The 22,542-nt window shown below is 38.6% G+C and overlaps 2 protein-coding genes across 5 annotated transcripts in view; one reads left to right on the forward strand and one right to left on the reverse strand.

Moving 5' to 3' along the window:
• Nucleotides 1–4,561: 4,561 nt before the first annotated feature.
• dbr1 (debranching RNA lariats 1) lies at nt 4,562–21,006 on the reverse strand. 2 transcript variants are annotated; one of them, XM_069934510.1, is made up of 9 exons: nt 20,370–21,006; nt 17,527–17,855; nt 17,110–17,234; nt 16,434–16,514; nt 13,666–13,751; nt 10,781–11,005; nt 9,345–9,425; nt 8,169–8,314; nt 4,562–5,595 (listed from the first exon to the last, which is right to left on the reverse strand). In XM_069934510.1, the coding sequence occupies exons 2-9, from the start codon at nt 17,721–17,723 to the stop codon at nt 4,911–4,913; spliced, it is 1,626 nt and encodes a 541-aa protein (XP_069790611.1). In that variant the 5' UTR covers nt 17,724–17,855; nt 20,370–21,006; the 3' UTR covers nt 4,562–4,910. The 2 variants fall into 2 exon arrangements, with proteins under 2 accessions (XP_069790611.1, XP_069790612.1); XM_069934511.1 differs by lacking the exon at nt 20,370–21,006 and adding an exon at nt 20,106–20,341.
• Nucleotides 20,457–22,542, forward strand: part of armc8 (armadillo repeat containing 8) — a 144,111-nt gene continuing 142,025 nt past the window's right edge. For all 3 annotated transcript variants that reach the window (XM_069934508.1, XM_069934506.1, XM_069934507.1), the window contains exon 1: nt 20,457–20,897. Coding sequence is in view for 2 of the 3 variants with exons in the window: in XM_069934506.1 (XP_069790607.1) it covers nt 20,853–20,897 (45 nt within the window). In the remaining variant the exon portion in view is untranslated. The remainder of the gene's footprint in view (nt 20,898–22,542) is intronic.

The raw sequence follows: 22,542 nt of genomic DNA on the forward strand, positions 1-22,542 counted from the left end.
ATCTCCTGGTGGTGATTAGCAAATGGAGAGAGACATCATTTACTGCTTTTAGGTAAGAATCCTAGATTTTTTATAATAAATTTGCTGATGTCTTGACTGTGCTACAGATGGTCCTATTTGAAATCCTTTACACAGCAAACAACTAGAATATATCAAATTGTCTACATCAAGGGTAGGCAACCTTTTTTAAAACTCACATACCACTTTAAGAATCCCTATGCCATCGGTGCTCTGTGATTAGTAAGGGATTGCCTAAGGTGATATGTGAGTGGGAAGGGAAGGTTGAGAATCATTGCTCGAGACCCAATTGTTACTGAAATATTTTGCTTCAGAAAAATTGTCATTGGCCCATTTCCTTTGGAGTTATGAAACCATGCACATAACAAGTCAATTAGGTACGATTAAAATAGTGGTTTTCAAACTTCTTTCCACTCATCTTAAGCAATCCCTTACTAATCACAGAGCACCTATGGCAGAGGGAATACTTATTTCTATTATCTAAATCTTATTGAGTTCTTTAAAAAAAATTCCCCAAACCCTTAAGTCAATGTTAGTTATGTAAATCATAAGTTTACAAAACATAAACATCCATAAAATAGAAACAAACATCGCAGCAAAAAATATCAATAGCCTTGTGTCTATTTGGACCTCTAATAATAGAAAAAAACCAGCCATTCATTAATATGGTTCACCACAACATCCACCACTATTCCCCCTCTCCAGAAACCTAGATCTTTGCTCCATTTTTGTGTATAGATGTCCAATTTATCAAACTGTTTGTGCATTCAAATGCTGCGACGCTGGCCATTTCTGAGGCCCATTACTGAAATGATGGTTCCCTCAAATTCTTCCAACCTCTAAATATAATTTGTCTTACTACCATTATGCTTGTCTGAATCCAATTTTGAGAGTATTTATCCCCAAATAACCCACAACAAAGAATGAGGAGCAAAAAGGAATTTGAAAACTTGAAACTTCACCAATGTACTTGTGTACCATGATCCAAAGTTCTCAAATTCTGGGACAAGACCAAAGCGCATGTACCAAGTCCCCTTTATTCGCCACACAGTGTAGCATTCGGGTATTTTTCAACCCTCATCTATATAACCTTGCTAGACTCCAATAAAAACAGTGCAGAATCTTGAATTATTCCAGAACAAATACATATACAATATAATTGGATGAGATCTTGCCCAGAGGTAACTTGATAGACAAACACCATAATTGAGGGATAGGAGGAAGAGCAGAACACTCAATATGATACCAAGGAGCCATTCTCTCCAGAGGGAGAGACCAATGTGCTAAATGCTTAAGAGTAAAAACATAATAATAGGACATTATTAACTTTAGCAAACCTCAGCCGCCCTTTCAACTGGCAATTGTAATTTATCAAGTTTCAAGCCTGGGCATTTACCATTCCAAATAAAACCCTTAATTATTTTATCAAACTGCTTAAAATATTTTAAAAGTGTCTGCACTGGTAATGATTGGAACAGGTAATTAACCTTTGGAATACTATTCATCTTCAAGGCATTTACCATTTACTTTTCCTGACATTGACCATTTACTTTTCCTGACATTGACCAGTACAATGATGACCATCTATCAACATCACATGAAATTTTCTGCAATAATGGATCAAAATGTATCTTTACTAAATCCTCCAGTTGGGGGAAAAAAAATTAAAATTGGCCTGGGTGAAAAGCAGAAGCAGGGTGAGAATTCAGTCAATGGTAATTCTGATTTTGTCCAATTAACCTTATAACCTGAGAATCTAGAAAAAGACTTTATAATATTGGCACCGACCGACCAGGGTCTGACATAAATATCATCTGCATAAATCATCAGTTAATGAACCTGTAGGCCTAGGGAATACTTAAGGTGAAATGTGAGTTTTTATAGATGGTGACTATGCCCATCTATAGTCTACATTAAAGCTCTTGCCTTCCAATAGCTGGTTGTAGCAAACACTTACAAAAAAATGATCTCATTGTGCCCATTCTCTCTGTAATCACATTTCACCTGTCTTAGGCTTCTGTAATTATACATCCAGTTACACAACAGCTATAATTCAAAGTTGCCTTCGTTAACCTTTATTATCTCCTGCAGCTTTCTAAATGATTAGTGCTCCTTTTATTCTGGCATCTAACTTTACCCAAATTTAATTATTCCAGCATTTATATTTACATATTCAATTGCCAAGGCAATAAGCTTTTGATCTTTATTTTAACATGTAGTGCCCTCCATGTTTGGGACAAAGACTTTTTTTTCCCCTTCATTTGCCCCTCTGCTCCAGAGTTTTAAATTTGTAATCGAACAATTCACGTGATTAAAATGAACATTCCAGATTTTATTCAGGGGTATGACCATCTGGAATTACAGCACTTTTTATATAGGTCTCCATTTCAGGGCACTATAATATTTGGGACATTTGGCTTCACAGGTATGTTTAATTGCTTCATTGGTGCAGTAGAAGAGAACTAAGCTTACTTAAAGCTTTTGATCACTTTTGGAGTCTGTAGCTGCCATTTTTCAACACGAGAACCAAAGTTGTGCCAATGAAAGAAGCCATTAAAAGGTATAAAAGCTGTAAGAGACATTGTCCAGACCTTAGGAGTTCCAAAATTAACAATTTGGAACATCATTAAAAAGAGTGTACTGATGAGCTCAGTAATTGCAAAGGGTCTGGTATTTCCAAGGAAGACTTCCACTGTTGATGACAGAATTCTCATCATAATGAAGAAAAATCCCCAAAACGCCTGTCTGACAAATAAGAAAAACCCTTCAGAAGGCAGGTGTGGATGTGTCAATGACGACTATCTGCAGAAGACTTCACAAACAGAAATACAGAAGCTGTACTGCAAGATGCAAACCACTAGATAGTAACAGAAACCGGATGGCCAGATTAGTTTGCCAAAAAGTATCTAAAAGAGCCCACAGAATTCTGGAAAAAGACCTTGTGAACAGATAAGATCAAGGTTAACCTGTGTCAAAGCGATGGCAAGAGCAAAGTGGCAAGATCCATCTGTGGAAGTGTGGTGAGGGTGCTATGGCTTGGATATGTATGTATGGCTGCCACAGATTCTGGCACACTTATTTTCATTGATGATGAAACTGCTGATGGCAATTTAAAATAAATTCTTAGGTGTACAGAAACATCTTATTTGCTCAAGTTCAAGCAAATGTCTCCAAATCCATTGGATGTCACTTAATCCTACAGCAAGACAATGATGCCAAACCTATTGCTAAAAACTGGAAATTCTTGAATGGCCAAGTCTGTCAGCCTGCTTAAATCCAATTGAGCATGATTTCCATATGCTGAAGAAAAATGTAAGGGGACAAATGCCCGAGACAAACAGGAGCTGAAGATAACTGCAGTAGAGGCCTGGCAGAGCATCACCATAGAAGATAGGCAACAAAGTACTAAACAGGACTAATTTAATATACCTATCAGTCCCAAATATTATGGTGCCCTGAAATGAGGGAATATACATTAAAAAGTGCAGTAATTTCTACATGGTCAAACCAAAATGTGTACAAATAACCTTGAATAAAATCTGGAATGTGCACTTTAATCATGTGAATTGTTTGATTACAAATTAAAAATTGTGGAGCACAAGGCCAAATAAAGGAAAAAAAGTGTCTTTGTCCCAAACATTATGGAGGGCACTGAATGTGCCTTTATAATTTTTGTTAAAACATTCCTGTGAAGACGCTTGACCTTTTAATAAAAGCATAATGTAAAGTTTCTGTAATTCAAACTCTTCCTTAATTTTAAGGAATGGCAAGTTTGCTTTAATACTCAGCCAAGTGGGAAATATGAGAGTCCTTTATCATTCCTTGCTAACAGCCCTCACAGCGAAGTTTCCAGTTCTAACAGCCCTCACAGTAAGTTTCCAGTTGTCTCTGATACTCCTTCCAACTATCATGTACTTGTCACCCCTCATCCATTGGCTCTTGTTCAATATGCCACTTTGATAATTTGATGGTTAAGGTTTAAAATTACAGGAACCTTATTCACTGAAAGTTGACAAGTCAAAAGTAATGCCACTGATGCCATTAAATAATTAAATAGTTAAGGTAAAAATGATGGCTATTGTAAAAACTATAGGAAGGACATCAGCCAATTTACTAAAGGAGATTTCCCACAAGATAAAATTCACAATCTAACTTGCAGTGTATATAAATACGTTAACATTTTGTACAATTTCTTACAAAACATTAAAAAGGACTTGATTAGCTTATGAAAAGTGCTTTTTGGAGCAATTGGAATAGGTTAATTTCAGATTCCCTTGGCTAAGGATGGGGAAAATGTCAACAAAATGACATTTTTCACTGCTTCTTAAGAAAGTAGAATACTGAAAAAACAGGGATTTTGTTTTTGAAAATCCTATCTCCTTAAATATCCATATTTACAAAGTTTGTCAAGATTACCACAAATTTGAAAGTAGCCAGATTCATCAAATAAGGTTGGCAAACTTACAGGATTCTGTCCATGTTTCTGAAGATGAAAACAAACAGGAGTTTTAAAATAGCGAGTTTCACATGAATAAGGACAATATTCAGATTTTCATTGCGAAATTTATTCCAGGCAAAATCTCCATTTGAAAGGTACTTGAACCTTTGCAAATGTCGCATTGTATGTCAACTTTGATTAGATTTATTCTCCACATAGCTTTAAAAAATAATGGCTTTAAAAAAAAGAGCACAAAGGTGATTTAACTGGTCTGCACCAATATGCAGGTCGACTAACAGGACCAATGAATGCATTAAATGTATTTATATTGTTTAAAAATAAATTGTATTCCTACAGTTTTGTCCAGCTTTGAAAACACATCCCTATGCTGATTGTATTCAAACTCATTGTGCATCAAAGCTGATGCTCCTGATGTCCAACATGACAAACGTTTTTATTCATGATCTTCATTTTCATCAAGCTGTGAATGGTAAATACTCTGGTTGCGCCTCTTAATTAGTTTTATTCCACTGCTTCCGTTTTCATGCTCGTTACTATTTCTTTTCACAGCCTTTGTGCGTGTGCTCTTTCCTTCTCCCTCAGTCATGCTGCTATCTCCCGATCTGTCCAGTTCCTCATTTGCAGAGTCCTGTGTCTCATCAGATGACACGGTCATAGAATCAGGGAGATCCCTCACATCTGAGAAATTTGCTGACGAGTCTGTAAATGGATGATCTGGGGAGGGTTCTATGGAATGTGTGCTGAGTTCCCCATTATCATCAACATCATCCTCCAGTGTTATTTCATCTGGATTAATTGAGGAAGAGAGACCAGAGGTATCTGTGGTATAATCACTGGGCTCCTCTAGATTATCAGCACCATCCATGTCTTCGTCCTCTCCTTCCATGAGACCCTCATCTTCCATCTGTTTCACCTTGACATTCAGATCAGTGAGGCCAAAGGTGGCACAGAATTCTGTAGTCTGAGGGTTAATCAAATGGGTAGGTTCTCTTGATTTCTGTGGGCTTGCTGGATCATAAACAGGGACTGTAGGACTAAAATTATTCGGGATTTGGAGATCATGACCCTGCTCGTTCAACAGTTCTGCGATATCTTCTTCAGAAACACTGTAGTCCCATCTGCATCAATACAGAAATAATGAAAGCAGTTTGTTACATGCACAAAACTTACAATTAAAAACAGTGAAAGGATTAAATCCAAACCACAGAATATTACAGCATTGAAAAAAGGCCAATCGGCCCTTCTGGTCTGTGCCAACCAATAAAACTAGTTGCTTGTGACCCCATTTCTTTCCTGAACAATCCCATCTTTAATGCACTCCTTGCAAGTCTTTGTTCGTCCTCCACTTTACTATCTGGTCTAACACTCTGGTTCCTCATCCCCTGCAGATCTATTGTTTGTCTGGAAGATTATGTATAGAGCCATCAAGTTCTACAACATGGAAATAAGTCCTTCAGTCCAACTTGTCTATGCTCACCAAGCTAGTACCGTAAATGTGCACATGTGTACACACAGGCCTTTGAAAACACAACTGCATAAATAATCAGACTCCTCACATTTACATTGGGAGAGATTACATTAATCATTCACCAAGCAGCAGTCGGCTCCAATCAAATGGTAGAATGTAGATGATGTTGGTGCACATACCAGGCCTATGATTTTAAGGAGTTAAAAGGTGAGGAACACACTTGTTCATCTGGTAAGTAATAATTCATAGATATTTCATATTTTGTAAATTTCATTTGTCCAGGCTTCCTATGATCCAACTCCAATTATCCAGAAATGGTCAGGACTGGGCCCATTTCAGATAAACGTTTTTTTGGTGATCTGGTCATTTAAAAAAAAATAGCCCAGTAGGAACAGCAAATCACTTGTAACAGTGTTTGAACAACAAACAACAAGGTAAGGCTTTTAAGTATTAAAATAATGTTTAATTCTCACAAAAAAAAAGCTGGCCCTCACCACTGATCACTGACACTTCCCCCCTGAGACTCTGCTCGTGCCGGGAGCCCAAGGATCCCACTCCTGCCTAAGAGCTTGAGGGCCTGCTGACGCAGCAGGGTACCCAAGGTCCGCTGCTTCTGTCACTGTCGGGGCCAGAAGTCCCTGGTCAGTTTGGCTCAGAAAATATTTTTGGATAAATGAAGATTTCTGATTTGCTTCAGATATCTTCATTTATCCAAAATTTTTTAAAAAATTGTATAACTGAGCATTTTGCAGTATCTGATTTCAGATAATCAGAGTTGTGCTGTATGATGGGATTTACAGTGAGCTCCATACTGTACGGGACAAAGACACTTTTTTCCTTTTTTTGTCTGTGCTCCAGTTTTAAATTTGTAATCAAGCAATTTGCATGTAATTAAAATGCACATTCCAAAGGTTATTTATATGTATTTTGGTTTGACCATGTAGAATTTACAGCACTTTTTATACATAGTCCCCTCATTTCAGGAAACCATAATGTTTGGGATATTTGGCTTGACAGGTGTTTGAATTCTCAGGTAAGTTTAATTGCTTCATCGGTGCAGGTATAAATGAGCTACACTTGCTTCTAAGCTTTTGATCATCTTCAGAGTCTGTAGTTGCCATTTTTCAACATGATGACCAGACATAGTCCAAACCTTGGGATTTCCAAAGATCAGAAACATTCTTCAAGAGGCAGGATATATCAATGACTACTGTCCACAGAAGACTTTCATGAATGGAAATAGAGAACCATGCAAACCATGACAATGGTGGTGTGCTTTGGATTTTGGGCAGCTTCTTTACGCCTCCACCCTTTGCTCGTGCTATTCTCTCTGATACAGGTTGGTCTCATCTTGTTCTCATCTGCCCACAAGACCTTTATTCCAGAATTCTGCAGGCTCTTTTTAAAACCTTCTTGACAAACTGTAATCTGGCCATCTTTTCTGTGGCTAACTATTGGTTGACATCTTGCAGTGTAGGCTCTTTATTTCTGTTCATGAAGTCTTCTGTGCACAGAATAGTAATTGACATATCCATACTTGCCTCCTGAAGAGATACATTTACAGATTTTTCTTCATTATGATGAGAATTCTTCTGTCATCAGCAGTGGAGGGTCTTCCTTGGAAAACCAGTCCCTTTGCGATTATTGAGCTCACCAGTAAGCTCTTTTTTCTAAATGATGTTCTAAGCTGTTAATTTTGGATATCCTAAGGTCTGGATCATGGTCTCTTACAGTTTTATTCTTTCTTTTAAGCCTTATAATGGCTCCTTTGACTTTCATTGGCACAACTCTGGTCCTCATTTTGAAAAATGGCAACTACAGACTCTGAAGATGATCAAAAGCTTAGAAGCAAGTCTAGCTCTCTTATACCTGCACCAATAAAGCAATTAAACATACCTGAGGAGCCAAATGTGACAAACTTTATGCTACCCTGAAATGGGGATTAAGTATTAAAAAGTGTTGGAATATCTACATGGTCAAACCAAATAACCTTGAATAAAAGCTTCACTTTAATTACATATGAATTGCTTGATTACAAATTCAAATCTGTGGAGCACAGGGGCAAATAAAGGGGAAAAAAAGTGTCTGTCATAAACATTATGGAGGCACTGTATTCTTTTGAGTGTGAATATCATAAATTGTTCTCAAATGTTCAGCTTTGAAACATGTAGATTTACAAACTAACTGATCTTTCACAAGCATTTATAAATGGGCTAGACTTACTTTGCAAACAGGCTGTTATTTTCTGGCATATTCCATGTTTTTGGTGTGACATTAATTAAGTCATTAGTTGCTTTCAGAATGGCCAGCCATTCAGAATCATACTCAAAGTGCTCAGAAGCATTTGGGTCATGCTCTATTTCCACGATCTAATCAAAAGATGACAAAGGAAAATTACTGAAGATGCAAACTGAATTGTAAACCACCAAGCCAAATACTCATATTTACATGAGAATGCAACTTAAAATGTTAAATTCTAGACCAGTGTTTCTCAACCTTTCTCTTTCCACTCACATACCACTTTAAGTATTCCCTATGCCATAGGTGCTCTATGATTATTAAGGGATTGCTTAAGGTGGTATGTGGGTGGAAAGAAAAAGGTTGAGAACCACTGTTCTAAATAATGTCATTTGAAGGCAGTATTTTTAGAATATTAAGTTGTTTTACAAAAATAACAGAATATGTTGAGCTGACTTCCAGCTGAGAATGATCTGGGTCTCAATACATCCCATAAAAAGCACATGCACACCTGACCTCCTGCTTCACAGTTGGCCTTTCTGGTCATCCCAGTGGTGGAGCACTGACTTGAAGAGCGTCCAGCTATAAAGTGAATCAAGGGTTTCAGCTTTACACCAGGGATAGCTGCACTCATGAAGTCACTGATTATATTGAGAAGACTGCATGCTTTGGCAGTTAGCATTAACATTAATTATTACTAATAATTCAAGATATTTTGATATTTTAAATTAAATATATTTGAAAAGGGTTTAAATGATTAAAAGACATTGAAAATCGATTTAAAAGTCTTCACCAAAGACAAGCTATGTTAAGGATATATTACAGATTTCACTGCCTGGAGTCTGTTCCACCTTGTGGGACATCTTTTAGTTGTTAAGTTTAACTTATCAGGCCTTCTGCATCAGCATAAATTAAGGTTAGAGACTGGACAGTGCAGGAGAACACTCTAAGCAGCATGTCGAGTCCAGCAAAATCTTTGACATCATCAACTGAATTTCAGTTTACATCTGGCACCTTGCCCAAGGGTGCATAATGAATACTTGAATTTACCCATGCTTTTAAAATGGCAATAAAAGAGAAAGGTGTATGTGTCTGTTAGGTGGTTGTTTCAATCCTTTACATCTTAGGCAGACTGAAAATTAAAATAGTGCTGTAAAATACCTGTAGAAAATCTCTGTGAGGGAGACATTTATCCAGAGCCAAAAATTTTGTTGCCTTTGGAAGCTGCTCACCATCAGTCTTCTGCAAAAAAAACCCAAGAAAATAACATCCAACTTCTTGACAATGGTGTACCATAGTGGAGGCCAATCATCAACATCTTGGGAAGTCACCATTTACCAGAACCTCAAATAGACCAGCCTGCATTAATACCTTAGTTTCAAGAGGACATCAGAGATGATTCTCCTGTAGCATGTCTTTGACCATCTGAAATCTCAAATTCCATTACGAGGCACAAACTGGGTGGGTGTCTAATGGAATACTTCCCACTTGCCTGAATAAGTGCAACTCCAACAACTCTTGAAGCTCATCAACATTCAAGATTATGTAGTCCATGGATTGGATTGCCATCAGCCACCCTCCACTAGTTGTATACAATGGCTACAATATGTACCATCAACCAAATGATCTGGTGAAAATTAAAGGCAGGAGATACAATTCCAAATCAACATGCTACTTGGGAGTCAAATCTGCAGGTGATGGTGTTTCCATGTTCCCTGAGCTTTAGGGAATATTTGTAAAATAATCTGTTAAATTGGGTCAATGGAAACTTTAACAAATTTACATTATAACTTGGTTCTATCTAATTTTCTATTGATTAATAACTTATTGTGTATTTGTAATTAATAGTATCTAGAACAGCAATAGTTTAGCTTAACTGGGAGGCTTAACAAATTCATCTACTGTTAGGACAAACTAGGTAATAAAAGCAGATTTTTTTTTCAGAATTTACAAAACACTGAATTCATAAAGTTGGATGGCACAATTAATGAAGTGGCTAATTACAGCATCAACAACAACAGGTTCAAATCTGGCGCTGACTGTAAGGAGTTTGTACATTCTTCCCATGAGTTCATGGGTTTCCTCTTGGTGCTCCTGTTTTCTACCACCTTCCAAAAATGTGTGGTATTTCTAGGTTAATTAGTATATTTGGGTGGGACAGGCTTATGGGTGGAAGTACCTGTTGCCATGCTGAATGTCTAAATTTAAAAAAAATTAAATTATTACATAAAGTTACCTATATTATGGAAGACAAATTACAACAACATCCTGAAAAATACCGTACAAAGGAGTAACCTATTATTGACACAATTACATGTTGCCTTCATTTCTGCAGGAAACTTAAGGATGATAATTTTCTTAGCACATATTACCATAGCCACAGTTAAGACTCTATTGTTTTCTCCAATTGTTTGATTCAGGTTTCCCATTCACCAAACATGCAAATGCTACATGAAACACTGAATTTTCTTATATACACAATACATAGCTGGTTACATTGTTAGCAGGCATGTTACTTTTTGCTAATATTATAATAATTATTCATTTCTGTTGTAAGTGAATTTCAAGCAAGAAAATATCTACTCTACTCCTCTTACCGTATGCTGCATCAATGCTGCAAATTTCACATGAAGGTGTGCAGCAAACCAATAGGAAGGCCTGAGGTGCTGCAGAAGCTCTGTAGCTGCAGGACTCCCCAATGTGTTTGATTCTACCTCTGGGCGGAAAAAAGCCTTCATCTTGAGAAGCTGTTTTTTGTTGCCATAGTGATAGATACCTCGTGGCCAGTCATGGGACAGAAAAATGTCCATAGGTTGTTTTAACTGCAAATAAAAGGAATAATATTGAGAAGAGTACTGAAACTAATTACCACAAAGCATTTGGATTAGATGGAGGGGTTTTGTCAAAATAAGCAAGTTACCATCGATTCATTTTTTTTGACTAAATAGCTTGACGGTTCTTATTCCAAAAAACAAATGTTTATATAGCAATTTTTTTTGGATAGCTTGATTATTTAGAATTGAGGGATGGCAGTACTAATACTCAGAAGCCAGATGTTGAAGACTGCAGGTGCCAAGGAAGCTCCAGCCGAGAAGAGGCTCTGAAAGAATTCTGAAGGAAAGAAAATTACAGCAGTGGACAAGTTGAGCCAGGTCTGAGCCACAGGTTGGGGAAATTCCTCTTTGTCGGGTTGCCGCATGGAATGCAAGCAACTAAATGTAGCTACTTGTAACAGGCTCCAGTGGCCAAAGGCCTCATGGCAGGTAATAGGCAACTGGCTTCAGGAATTCAGGAATTGGGCCCACGATATGTGAAAGTGTGACGGTGAGCTGGCCTCCTGTGGTGATGGCTTCTTACCGATTCAGGGACGTGGACCCTCAAGCTCAGGTTCACCACTGTACAATGGGCTGTATGGTAAGCACCAAAGGTGGTGACGTTGTAGGAGGCAGCAAGATCTGTGGCCACCGATTCTGAAGGAATTCTCTTTTTTTTTTGTTTTAATAATGGTGCTGAATTAATTGGTGGCTCCGTTTGCCTTTGCAGGGCAAGGGAAGATTTTTGTGCATCTTGTGTACGTGACATCAAATTGAATCTTGGAACACAGTCCCAGTCCAGGAAGGTTCCTCCTGGCAGGCAAGTAGTTAGTTTCATATTTGTATGCTGGAGTGCAACGCAACTGTCAAAGAAACAGAACTTCTCAAGGTTTACATATTGCTTATGAAATGAATGGAAAGTTTTCTGTTTTATTTAAGATGACACTTATTTATTCACTTTGCTACAGGATGTCACTGGGCCCTTCAAGGGTGTGTCTGCTGAATTAGTTGCAATTTTATATGATAAAATTCTATCTAAAACAGACCATTTGTTGAGGTAAGAATAACTACCACCCTGAAATAAAGCTCGAGGGTCAATTCAGTATGGCTACATGAACCTCATGCTAAATATAATTTATTACGCAACATCAGACAAAGATAACAGTCAATTAAGACCACAGACCACAAGAGACAGGAGCAGAAATAGGCCGTTCAGTCCATTGAGTCTGCCCTGCCATTCAATAATAAGCTGATGCATTTTCCCACTCAGCCCCATTGCCTGACCTCCCCGTAACCTTTGATGCCCTGGCTAAACAAGAACCTTTCGATCTCTGCCTTAAATATAGCCATGACTTGGCCTCCACAACTGGCTGTGGCAACAAATTCCACAGATTTATCACCTTCTGGCTGAAGAAATTCCTTTCCATCTCTGTTCTAAGCGTAAGTTGTGCCCTCTTGTCCTAGACCTTTCCCCCATGGGAAACAACCTTTCTATATCTACTCTGCCATGTTTCATTGAGATTGCCCCCTCATTCTCTTAATGAGGAGAGCAGTCAAACACTCCTCGTATGATAATCCTTTCATTCCTGGAATCATCTCAGTGATCCTCCTTTGAACCCTCTCCAGTGTCAGCACATCCTTTCTGAAATGAGGAGCCGAATAACTGCTCACAATACTCCAAGTGAGGCCTTGTAAAGCCTCAACATCACATCCCTGCTCTTGTACTGTGTTACTCTTGAAAAGAATGACAACATTGCATTTGCCGACTTCACCATTGTCTCAATCTTCAAGTTATCCTCCATGAGGACTCCCAGGTCCTTTCGCTCCTGGGAATTTTAAATCTTCTCCCCATTTAAAAAAGTCAGCTCATTTATTTTTTCTACCAAAGTGCATGACCGTACACTTTCTGACATATTTAATTTCCCACCTCTGCCCATTCTCCTTATCTGTTTAAGACCTTCTGCAGCCTTCATGTTTCCTCCACCTATCTTCATATCATCTGCCATCTTGGCCAACAAACCATTCATTCCATAATCCAAATCATTAATAAAAACATAAAAAGAAGCAGCCCCAAAACTGCCCTGAGGAACACCACTAGCAACTGCAGCCAATTAGAATATGATCCGTGTTTTCCAACTCTCTGCTTCCTGCCCATCAGCCAATGCTCTCCCCACGCTACTATGTTTCTTGGGCTCAGCTATCAGGAGAGAATTAATGGAAGAAAAATCAACCTTAAAAATATTTAATTTACTCCCTATATTGGAACTTTTAACTCCTTGCCTAGGTTTAGTACCAGTGCCATTTGTTCCTTTGGATGGTTACTTATTTTGGCAATAAATGGGAAGATTCAACATTATTCAATTGCAGGTGTGCTAAATTGGAGTGGGAATCTTTTTGCTTACTTTTCCCATTAATGAGTCAAAAGCACTGAACAGGCCCAAATACTTAGAATAAACTTTCTGCCGCAAATATCCAATGTAATCAGGAGATTAAGGACACCTACAAATTGATCTTTGCAAGCATTTGGCATTGTGTTACAATTATGTCACCATCTATCAAACGGTGCAAAAGAAGCTAGGTCAAGAGAATGAAGTAAATAAAACCAGGAGAGTGAGTGTATTAACAACTCAAGTCACAATAACGATACTTACATTATTAATTTATCTTACCTGTTTCAGTTTGAAAACGTCGATATTTCTGACATGATAGGCGCTGCGCACAGTCTGCTGATTATATGGTGGATACTCAAAATGACCTGTAAATAAGAAAAAATTACTACTGACTCTTAATAAAAAATATGAACTAGGAGCAGGTGCAGGCCATCTGGGCCTTTGGCCTACTTCACTATTTAATAAGACCCTCTTTCCCCATAACCTTTAATTCCCTGACTATGCAAAAATCTGCCTGTCTTAAATATATTTAATAAGGCAGCCTTTACGGTTTCTTTGGGCAGAAAATTCCACAGATTAACCAGACTCTGGGAGATGCAGTTCCTTCTCATCTCCATACTAAATATATTCCCTGAATCTTGAAGTTATGCCCCCTCACTTTAGTCTCATCAGTTCTTACAAGATCCCATCCAATCCTTCTGAATGTCAGCGAATATAGTCACCGTCAACTCAACTCTTTTCAAAGGCTAACTCACTGCTCCCTGGAAAGCCTCCTCCGCACTGCCTCCAAAACCAATATTTATTTCTCAAGTAAGAAGGCCATAACTTCATTCAATTGTCCATATGTACTATGTACATTTGCAGCAGATCCTCCCTGCTTTTAAATCCAATCCCTGTACCAATGAATATACTATTTGTTTCTTGTCAATTCACCTAGTGTCACAATCACTCCATAGCAGATGTAATATTGCTGACTCTCCTCTCAGCTCTGGATTACCTCAAACAGCAACTCATGCATACATCTGCTCTTCATCGACTGCAGCTCGTCCTTCAATATCGTTATTCCCTCAGTGCGGGTCAAGAAGATACAAATTCTAGGGCTCCGTACCCACCTTTGCAACTGGATCCTTGACTTTCTCATCGGAAGACCACGGTCAATATAAATTGGAAACAACATCTGCTCCTCATTGATTACAAGGATGTGTGCTTAGCCCACTGCTCTATTTATTATACACCTATGGCTGTGTGGCCAGGCACCGTTCCAATACTACATACAAGTTTGCCAATGACACCACAGTTGTCCACAGAATCAAAAACAGCAATGAGGAAGCATACAGGAGGGAAATAGATCAGCTCATTGAATGGTGTAATGACAATAACCTTGAGCTCAACATCAACAAAACCCTCATTGAGGGCTCAGTAGTAGAGAAGGTTAAAAACTTCAAATTCTCAGACGTCAAGGTCTCTGAGGATCTGTCCTGGAGTCTCCATGTTTGATGCAATCGTAAACAAGGCTCGCCAGCGGATATACTTCATGAGGTGTCTGAGGAGATTCGTTATGTCACAGAAAACCCTTGTAAACTTCTACTGTGGAGAGCATTCTGGCTGGTTGCATCACTGCCTAGGATGGAGGCATCAATTCTCAGGACAAGAAAAATCTCCAGAGGGTTGTTAACTCGGCCTGTGACATCAAGGGCACCAGACTTCACTCCACTGAGGACATCTACATGAGACGATGTCTTAAAAAAGCAGCCTCTATCCTCAAAGACCCTCACCACCCAGGCCATGCCGTCTTCACTCTGCTACCATCAGAAAAAGGTACAGGAGCCTAAAGACGAGCATTCAATGGCACAAGGGCAGCTTCTTCCCCACTGCCATCAGATTCCTGAATGATCAATGAACCAAAGACTTTTCACACACTATTATTCTTATTGTTTCTAGTAATGTTATAAGATATAATATGAATGTTTGCTCTATGATGCTTCTGAACTTAATGACTTGTTCATGACTATAAATTCTGATTCTGATTACGTTGCACCTGTAAACCAACTGGCTGGAAATCATGCACAAGTGCATTCTCCAATCTTTCACCATTTTAAAAAATAATCTGATCTAGCTTTCCTTCCAAAGTGAATGACCTTGCATTTGCCAAACTTGTACTCCATCTGCCAAACACTCACCCACTCACTTAGCATATCTACATCTTTCTGAAGACCCTCCACATTCCTCTGGAGAATTGCTTTTCCACTCAAATCAGCGTCATCAGCAAACTTTGATCCTTAGATCGTATATAATCTCTCCCTATTTCCCTGATCTCATCCTGAACCATCTCCCTTACCATCCTGCTTATTCTCCCAATTTACCCAATACCCTTGAATATTTAATTCCCAATTATCTCTTCTTTGCAATCACACTTCTATAATGGTTACTAAATCATATTCCTTTGTACTGATCTGTGCTACTAGTTCATTAATCTTGTTTCAAATGTTAATGTTCCTTTTCACTCATTGTCCTTTTGGAATCTAGTAATCTTTGACTTCTGCATTTGACGTTTCTGTCCTCCACTTTTACTTTTTTTCTTTTATAACCTTTTCTTTGGTCTTTGCATTGTGTTCCTGTCTTTCTGCATGGATTTCCAACCCCCTGCCACATTAGTTTAAACACTCCCCAATAGCACTAACAATCTCCCGAGGGCATTGATCCCAGTCTACCCATGAGTAGTACATCCTGAGATAACTACAGTACTTTTTAAATTTAACTGCTTTTTATTTATATCGTTGCTACCTACATGTACCATGACAACTGGTTGTTCACCCTCCCCTTTCAGAATGTCCTGCAGCCGCTCCATGACATTGCTTTGCCTCACATTACATTTTATATTAAATTTGATATGCACAAATTGATTGAAATAAAGTTGGATAAAAGTATACAAATAAATGATTACTGCAAAATTACTTTTGGCAGATAAATTGTAAGACATTTATTTTGGGTCATCATTGTGGTAATTTTCAGTTGTGTTTCAGTGCTTTGACAATTGCATAATTTACCTTTTCTGTAGTCATGTGGTTTAAAAATACCAGAAAGTCCGCCTATACGTACACCACGATACTTCACCACACCTGCATATCCTAGAAACAAATAAATGTTTTACTTTTCCTGAGGAGAATGCTAACATCAAGTACATTCAGAATTGCAAAGAAAATGTGAAAGATGCACCAATGCACCACCAACTTTATAGTGCCTACCTTGTAACAGGAAAAAATAACAAATAACTGTTTTAAATCATTGCTATTACTGAAATTCTTTTAGGATAGAACAATTTGAAAGATAAATAAATTGAGAGATGATATAAACACGTTGCATAGCTTGTCACATATTATCAACCTTGTTGTCATTTTCAACACCAGCAAATCAACTAGAATTGGAAGCTAATATTTTATCCTAATTCCATTTATAAATGCACATTAAAAGAATTAAAAGAGGAAATTTAGTCTCAAAAGACTATAATGTTTTCACTACCTGGGAGTTACAAAAATTAGACAATTTAAAGTTGTGGAGCTAAATCTTCTGCATGAGTTATCCAATCTTTAAATAAACTTGTTTATATCTTTCCAAATTTATGATCACCAAAATGATAAAATTAATATTGCTGGCCAAAACATTGTATTTGAAGTCTATAGTTGTTACCGAATACACTGATACATTAAAACTGTATTTTAATACCTAGGTAGTAAATGTTTGGTGCCACCCATCCTCCATATGGCAACTCCTGTAGGTGATTCGATGCTTCATGATTGCCTCCTATGAAGATGGTGAGAACAGAGGCTTTCTTTTCTCCAGAATAATATCTATATTTAACAATTCAACAAAAAACTGTTTCACCTCATAAACAGTATATTTTATGCACAGTTTATTAATTGAAAATAATTTATTGACAAGACTATTTTTCTGAGGTTAAAAACATAAATATTTTTACATTACTGATATAAATTATTGTAAATACTAACTACAGCAGACATTTGAAACAGCATTTTAAAGATGGAAATTAATCTTAATTTGCAAACAATTAATGAGAGTTTAATTTAGGACAGTGAAACAAAAGTGGTGATAATAAAATAATGACCTTGAACACCCACTTACTTGTAAAAAGTTTGCATTTGTCTGTACTTAGTGGGTACAGCCATGCAATTCATGTCAGCTTCATTCCTGACTGCTTGAAAATCTCCACAGCACAATAAGAGGTCCACCTTAACATTGTCCTTTTTCTCCAAAAACTGAATACTCTCATAGATTTTGTCCAGTTCACCATGGCAGCAACCTTCTACTGCTACCTTCATTGTAACAGTGTGCAATAGCTTGCACTACAAGTTTCAATGAGCTGGATGTCTTTTTGAGCAATCTCCCTTCCTTGGCCCTATTTAAGCACGCTCATGTCTCAGTGTACTGACCCAATTAAACTACCATAGACTCTGAAATTAAAGAGAGGGCAATATTCATTAATTATTGGTTAAAGTTACAGGAATATAAAACACAGTTTTACTATTTTTCTTACATGCTATTGAATAAATAGTTATGAGAAGCAAATACAAGAGTTGTAAAATCTCAAGACTTTTAAAATGGAATCGCATTAATGATCACGATATGACAGTTTAAATTCAGATAATGAAACATGTATAACTGTTGGTGTTTATTAGGTCTGGGTTCTGAACCAAACAAAGTCTCATTGCAATGTTTGGGTTTGCTTTGAATGATTATTTTTCAATTTTCACCAGTTGAAAAGTAATCATTCATGGCTAACCCTAACAATTGGAACTAGAAGACTTGTTTTACACTTCTTAACTATTGTTTTATAAAATAAAACTATACAAAAATGAAACAATGTTACCACATGAATCCTTAATTCCAGGAATAAAATTGTTATTCAAGTTTGGAGGTTGGGAGTTTAAAAATTTTCATTCAGTTATTTTTCAAAGCTTGGAAAATAATCTAAGTATAACTTAAACTTTAAATTAAAACTGATTAAATAAATCCTTTAGTTTTATTACTATTATAAAATACATTTTATATTTAATTTTGAGATTCTAAATGCAGATAGATAACATGTTATGCACATGTTAATCTTATTTCAGAAAACAGTTCTTCATTAAACATCACTGACATTGTGTGTGAACTAGTCACACATTACATGTGATAGACCAAAAAGAGGGAAAGGATTAAACTCACTGAATAGTCATGCGAATAGCTGTTAACTGAGATTATTATGCCCATTTAACCTCCACTGCCATTAACTTAGACCTTACTTCCTCTATCTCAAACAAATATGCTCCTGGCCCCTACACCCTCCCCCCCCACAAATGTAACAAGTATAGGGTTGTCCTTGTCTCTCACCCCACCACCCTCCACATCCAACATATCATTTTCCATAATTTCCACCAACTACAAATGACATAATCACCTCCTCTTGCTCCTTCCATGACTCCCTTGTCATCACCCCCTTGGTACCTGCCTGTGACTTCAATAAGTGCAACATCTGCACTAACATCTCCCTCACCACTATTCAGGTCTCCAAATAGTTCTTCCAAGTGAACCAATACTTCACGTGAATCTCTTGGTGTCATTTACTGCATCTAGTGCTCCCAATGCGGCCTCCTCTACATTGGACACAGACTGGGCAATCGTTTAGTTCAGTACCTTTGCTCTGTCCACTGAAGCAATACGGAACTCCTAGTGCCATAATGATATGTGCTGTCAGATTGAGGCCACCTACAAAATGGAGGAACAACACCTTGTATTCTGTTTTGGCAGTCTTCAACCAGACGGCCATATCGACCTCCAATTCCCATTCACTCTCCTACCTCGTCTCTCCATATCCCTCTGCCTTTCCTTCCTCGTCACAGATACTCTTCTTAGGTCTCTCTCCCTTTAATTCTCATTTTCTTTCATATCCACCCTCCCACCTGGATCCACCTATTACTTCTTGCCTGTGTTCCTTCCACTTCGTCCCCTCCCTCCAGATTTCTGAGGAAGGGCTCCGTCTTAAAATGTTGATTGCCTTTTACTTCCTATGGACGCTGTGTGAGAGCTGAGTTTTGACAGCACTTTTATGTATTGCACTCCATCCCAAGATTTTCTTGTTTACCTCCTAAAAAACTCTTGGCACTTGTGTTCAGAATAGTAATAACGAACTTTCATTTAAAGGCCTGTAGAATCACTGCCCGTTCATCAACTTAGCTCTCCGAACACACCCACTTTATTGCAGCACTTGCAATGTTTTAACAGCAACACTATGTTCTGCACTTTTGTTTTTATTTTGTACAACCTGTTTTATTGGTACTTAGCACACAAAACAACATTTTCCACTGTATGATTGTAACAATTCAAGCCAAGGCATCCACAATTTTCATTCTCAATTCCCTCTACCAATTTTTGTTTTACAATATCTATCATGTTGCTTAAGATAACCAAAAATGAACATTAGTAATTTCTTAGCCCACACGTTCAGAGAAATTCTAGTTATGAGCAAGTTAATTTTCTTTGTTATTGTTCATGATCATAACCCTATTCATTATTATTATTATTATAATAGATGGAAACAGCAATCGCGATGAATCAGACATCATTATGAGAACACGGTCGAGACCTGAGGCCGTCTCCTCAGCGGAGTTCCTCGAATAGTCTCTGGAGAAAGGGTCGAGGGGAGAAGAAATTTCTTTCCTCACCAGCCCTGTAGATTTTCGGAATGTTCTACGACAATTTGCCGGAGATGCTCAGGATTGATTCTCTTTCAAGCCTGAGACCGACATTTTAATGGGCTCAGCGGCCCAGAACGATGGGTGAGGCTTCAATGGGAGTTTGGAACAGCAGATTTCGTCTGCCTTGAAAGAAGGCGGGAAAGGACAAATTCAACGTGCACCGGTAAAAAATTGAAAACGATCCAGAGTTTGCTCACAACGCCCTTCTGCATCCAGAGGGCCTCTGCTCACCTGTCTGCAAACCTCCCGTCGACTAGGCCACTCCTAGCCACTGCGCATGCGCGGCCGTCACGTCAACGCAGCGCATCACTTTCTCCCCGGGGCGCGCGGAGGGGGGGGGGACCCGCCAACGAATAAAATGGGGTGACACAAAGCACTCCGTTGAATCGGGGTTCAAGTCGAGCGAAGCTCATCATGGTTAAAACAACCCTCATGCAAAACTTTGCATTATTCGAATCTGCTGGTCATGTCAGCACCTAACTTTCGATAAACTTGCAGCAGCTTGAAAAAAAAGATTCACAAATCAGTTTTGAAGAAGACTTTGCGGCCTCGGTCCCTCGCGGTGACGGCTGGTCCCTCACATCGTTCCGGGGTGGAAAGGGCGGAGAAGTTGTGCGCTCCGTTGCCGGGTCCGGCCGCCCGGCGTTGCGGTTGCGCCGTGTGGCCGGGCCCGTGCGGCTGGGCCTCGGGCTGACGGCGTGCGGGCTGCTGAAGATGGCGTGTCTGCTGGAGGCCCCGATGCGGATGAGTGTGCTTTCGGTGAGTAGATGAGCCCCTCTGACGCCCCCTTCCCCTTCCAACTCGAAGTGAGGATGGATGGCGTTTTGGGGTTCAGTCGCGTTGTCGTGTGTTCCCTCCTCGATGTCCCTGGGTTGGTCGCTATGCTGCAACTCTCAGATTAGGCCCAATGTTCACAGCGAGTCTCCTGTTCAGAGAAGTACCGGCTGGGCAGGAATTGGCTGATACCAGGTGGACTATACACGACTGCGTCCCTTTCATCAGTCCTTTGACATTGTGTTTTGTTTCTAAATTGTGAAATTGACGGTGATGAATCCTCATGCACATTCTTTTAAATTGCAATAACTGGGAGAGAGAAAACCTATTCCTTGATTATCTTTCAATGGAGGAATTTGCCCTGTAAATGAATATTGAGGAGAAACGGACAGGTGTGCAGAAGAATTACGCACATACAAAATTCTGAAAGCGATTAATAGGATAGAACTGAGAAGCCGGTCAGATAAAAAAATATTGAACGAGAAGGCACGACCCCTCATTTTTAGTACGGGGGGGGGGGTCTTGGTTGAGGAGAATTTTCTTTTTTTACACAACTTTTTAAAAAAATTCTTAATTTTGGAATATTATGGAAGCTTCTGTATATTCAAGGCCTGGTTCAAGAACTTCTTGGATGAGAAGGTATTGGGATTTGACATGACCATGACCTAGACAAGCCCTTTCGGCCTAGGAATCCGTGCCCCCAATTACACTCAATTGACCTACAACCCTGGTACGTTTTGAAGGGTGGGAGGAAACCGGAGCACGCAGAAGAAAATTATGTAGACACAGAGTGAACTGGGCAAGTTGATAAAATACAATCTTTCTGAATAATAGATCAGGTTTGAAAGCTGTTCCTGTGTGGGGTTCCTGTGTTCTTTCATTTCAGTGTAGTAAATAATAGTGTAATTGTTTCAAATTGTATTCCTTGTTTTTCCAGATATTTTTATTTTATATGTATCCATTGAAACCAGTTTATCACCTGTGCAGGGGGTGGGGGGGAATAGAATAAAGTTAAGTTGTAAATATTCTGCACTGTGTGAAGGTTAAAAATAAATGTCAAGGAATGGTTATTCAATGAAAATCCACATTATTGTTTAATGATTAAAATGGTTAATGATATCAACCAATGGCATTCTTATCCACAATGATGAAGTATTTTGAGAGGGTGGCATTGAAGCATATCAGCTCCTATCTGAGCGGCGACATGGATCTGTTCCATTCTGCCTATTGCAGCAACAAGTCCATAACAGATGCCATCTCACTGACCAATAAGCCCTGGAAAACGTGGACAGTAAAGATGCATGTATCAGGATGCTCTTTATTGAATACCATTCGACATTCAACACCATCCCTGCAAAACTGATTAGCATACTCTAAGACCTAGGCTCCATTCCCCATTTGTAATTAGATCCTGGACTTCCTCAGATCTGGACCCCAATTGGTGAAGACTGATAAGAAAATCTTCATCAGAATTTGTTATCATGAACAAGCATTGAAATGTGGATCAGTACTGAAACACCACAAGGTTGCATTCTTAGCCCCCTGCTCCACTTACTTTACACCTGTGACTGTATGACAACATCATCTGCATATTTGCTGATAATAGCATGCTAGGTTGTATAAAAAGGGT

The sequence above is a fragment of the Narcine bancroftii genome, chromosome 4 (genome assembly GCF_036971445.1).
Source record: "Narcine bancroftii isolate sNarBan1 chromosome 4, sNarBan1.hap1, whole genome shotgun sequence".
In the NCBI taxonomy this organism is placed as follows: Eukaryota; Metazoa; Chordata; class Chondrichthyes; order Torpediniformes; family Narcinidae; genus Narcine; species Narcine bancroftii.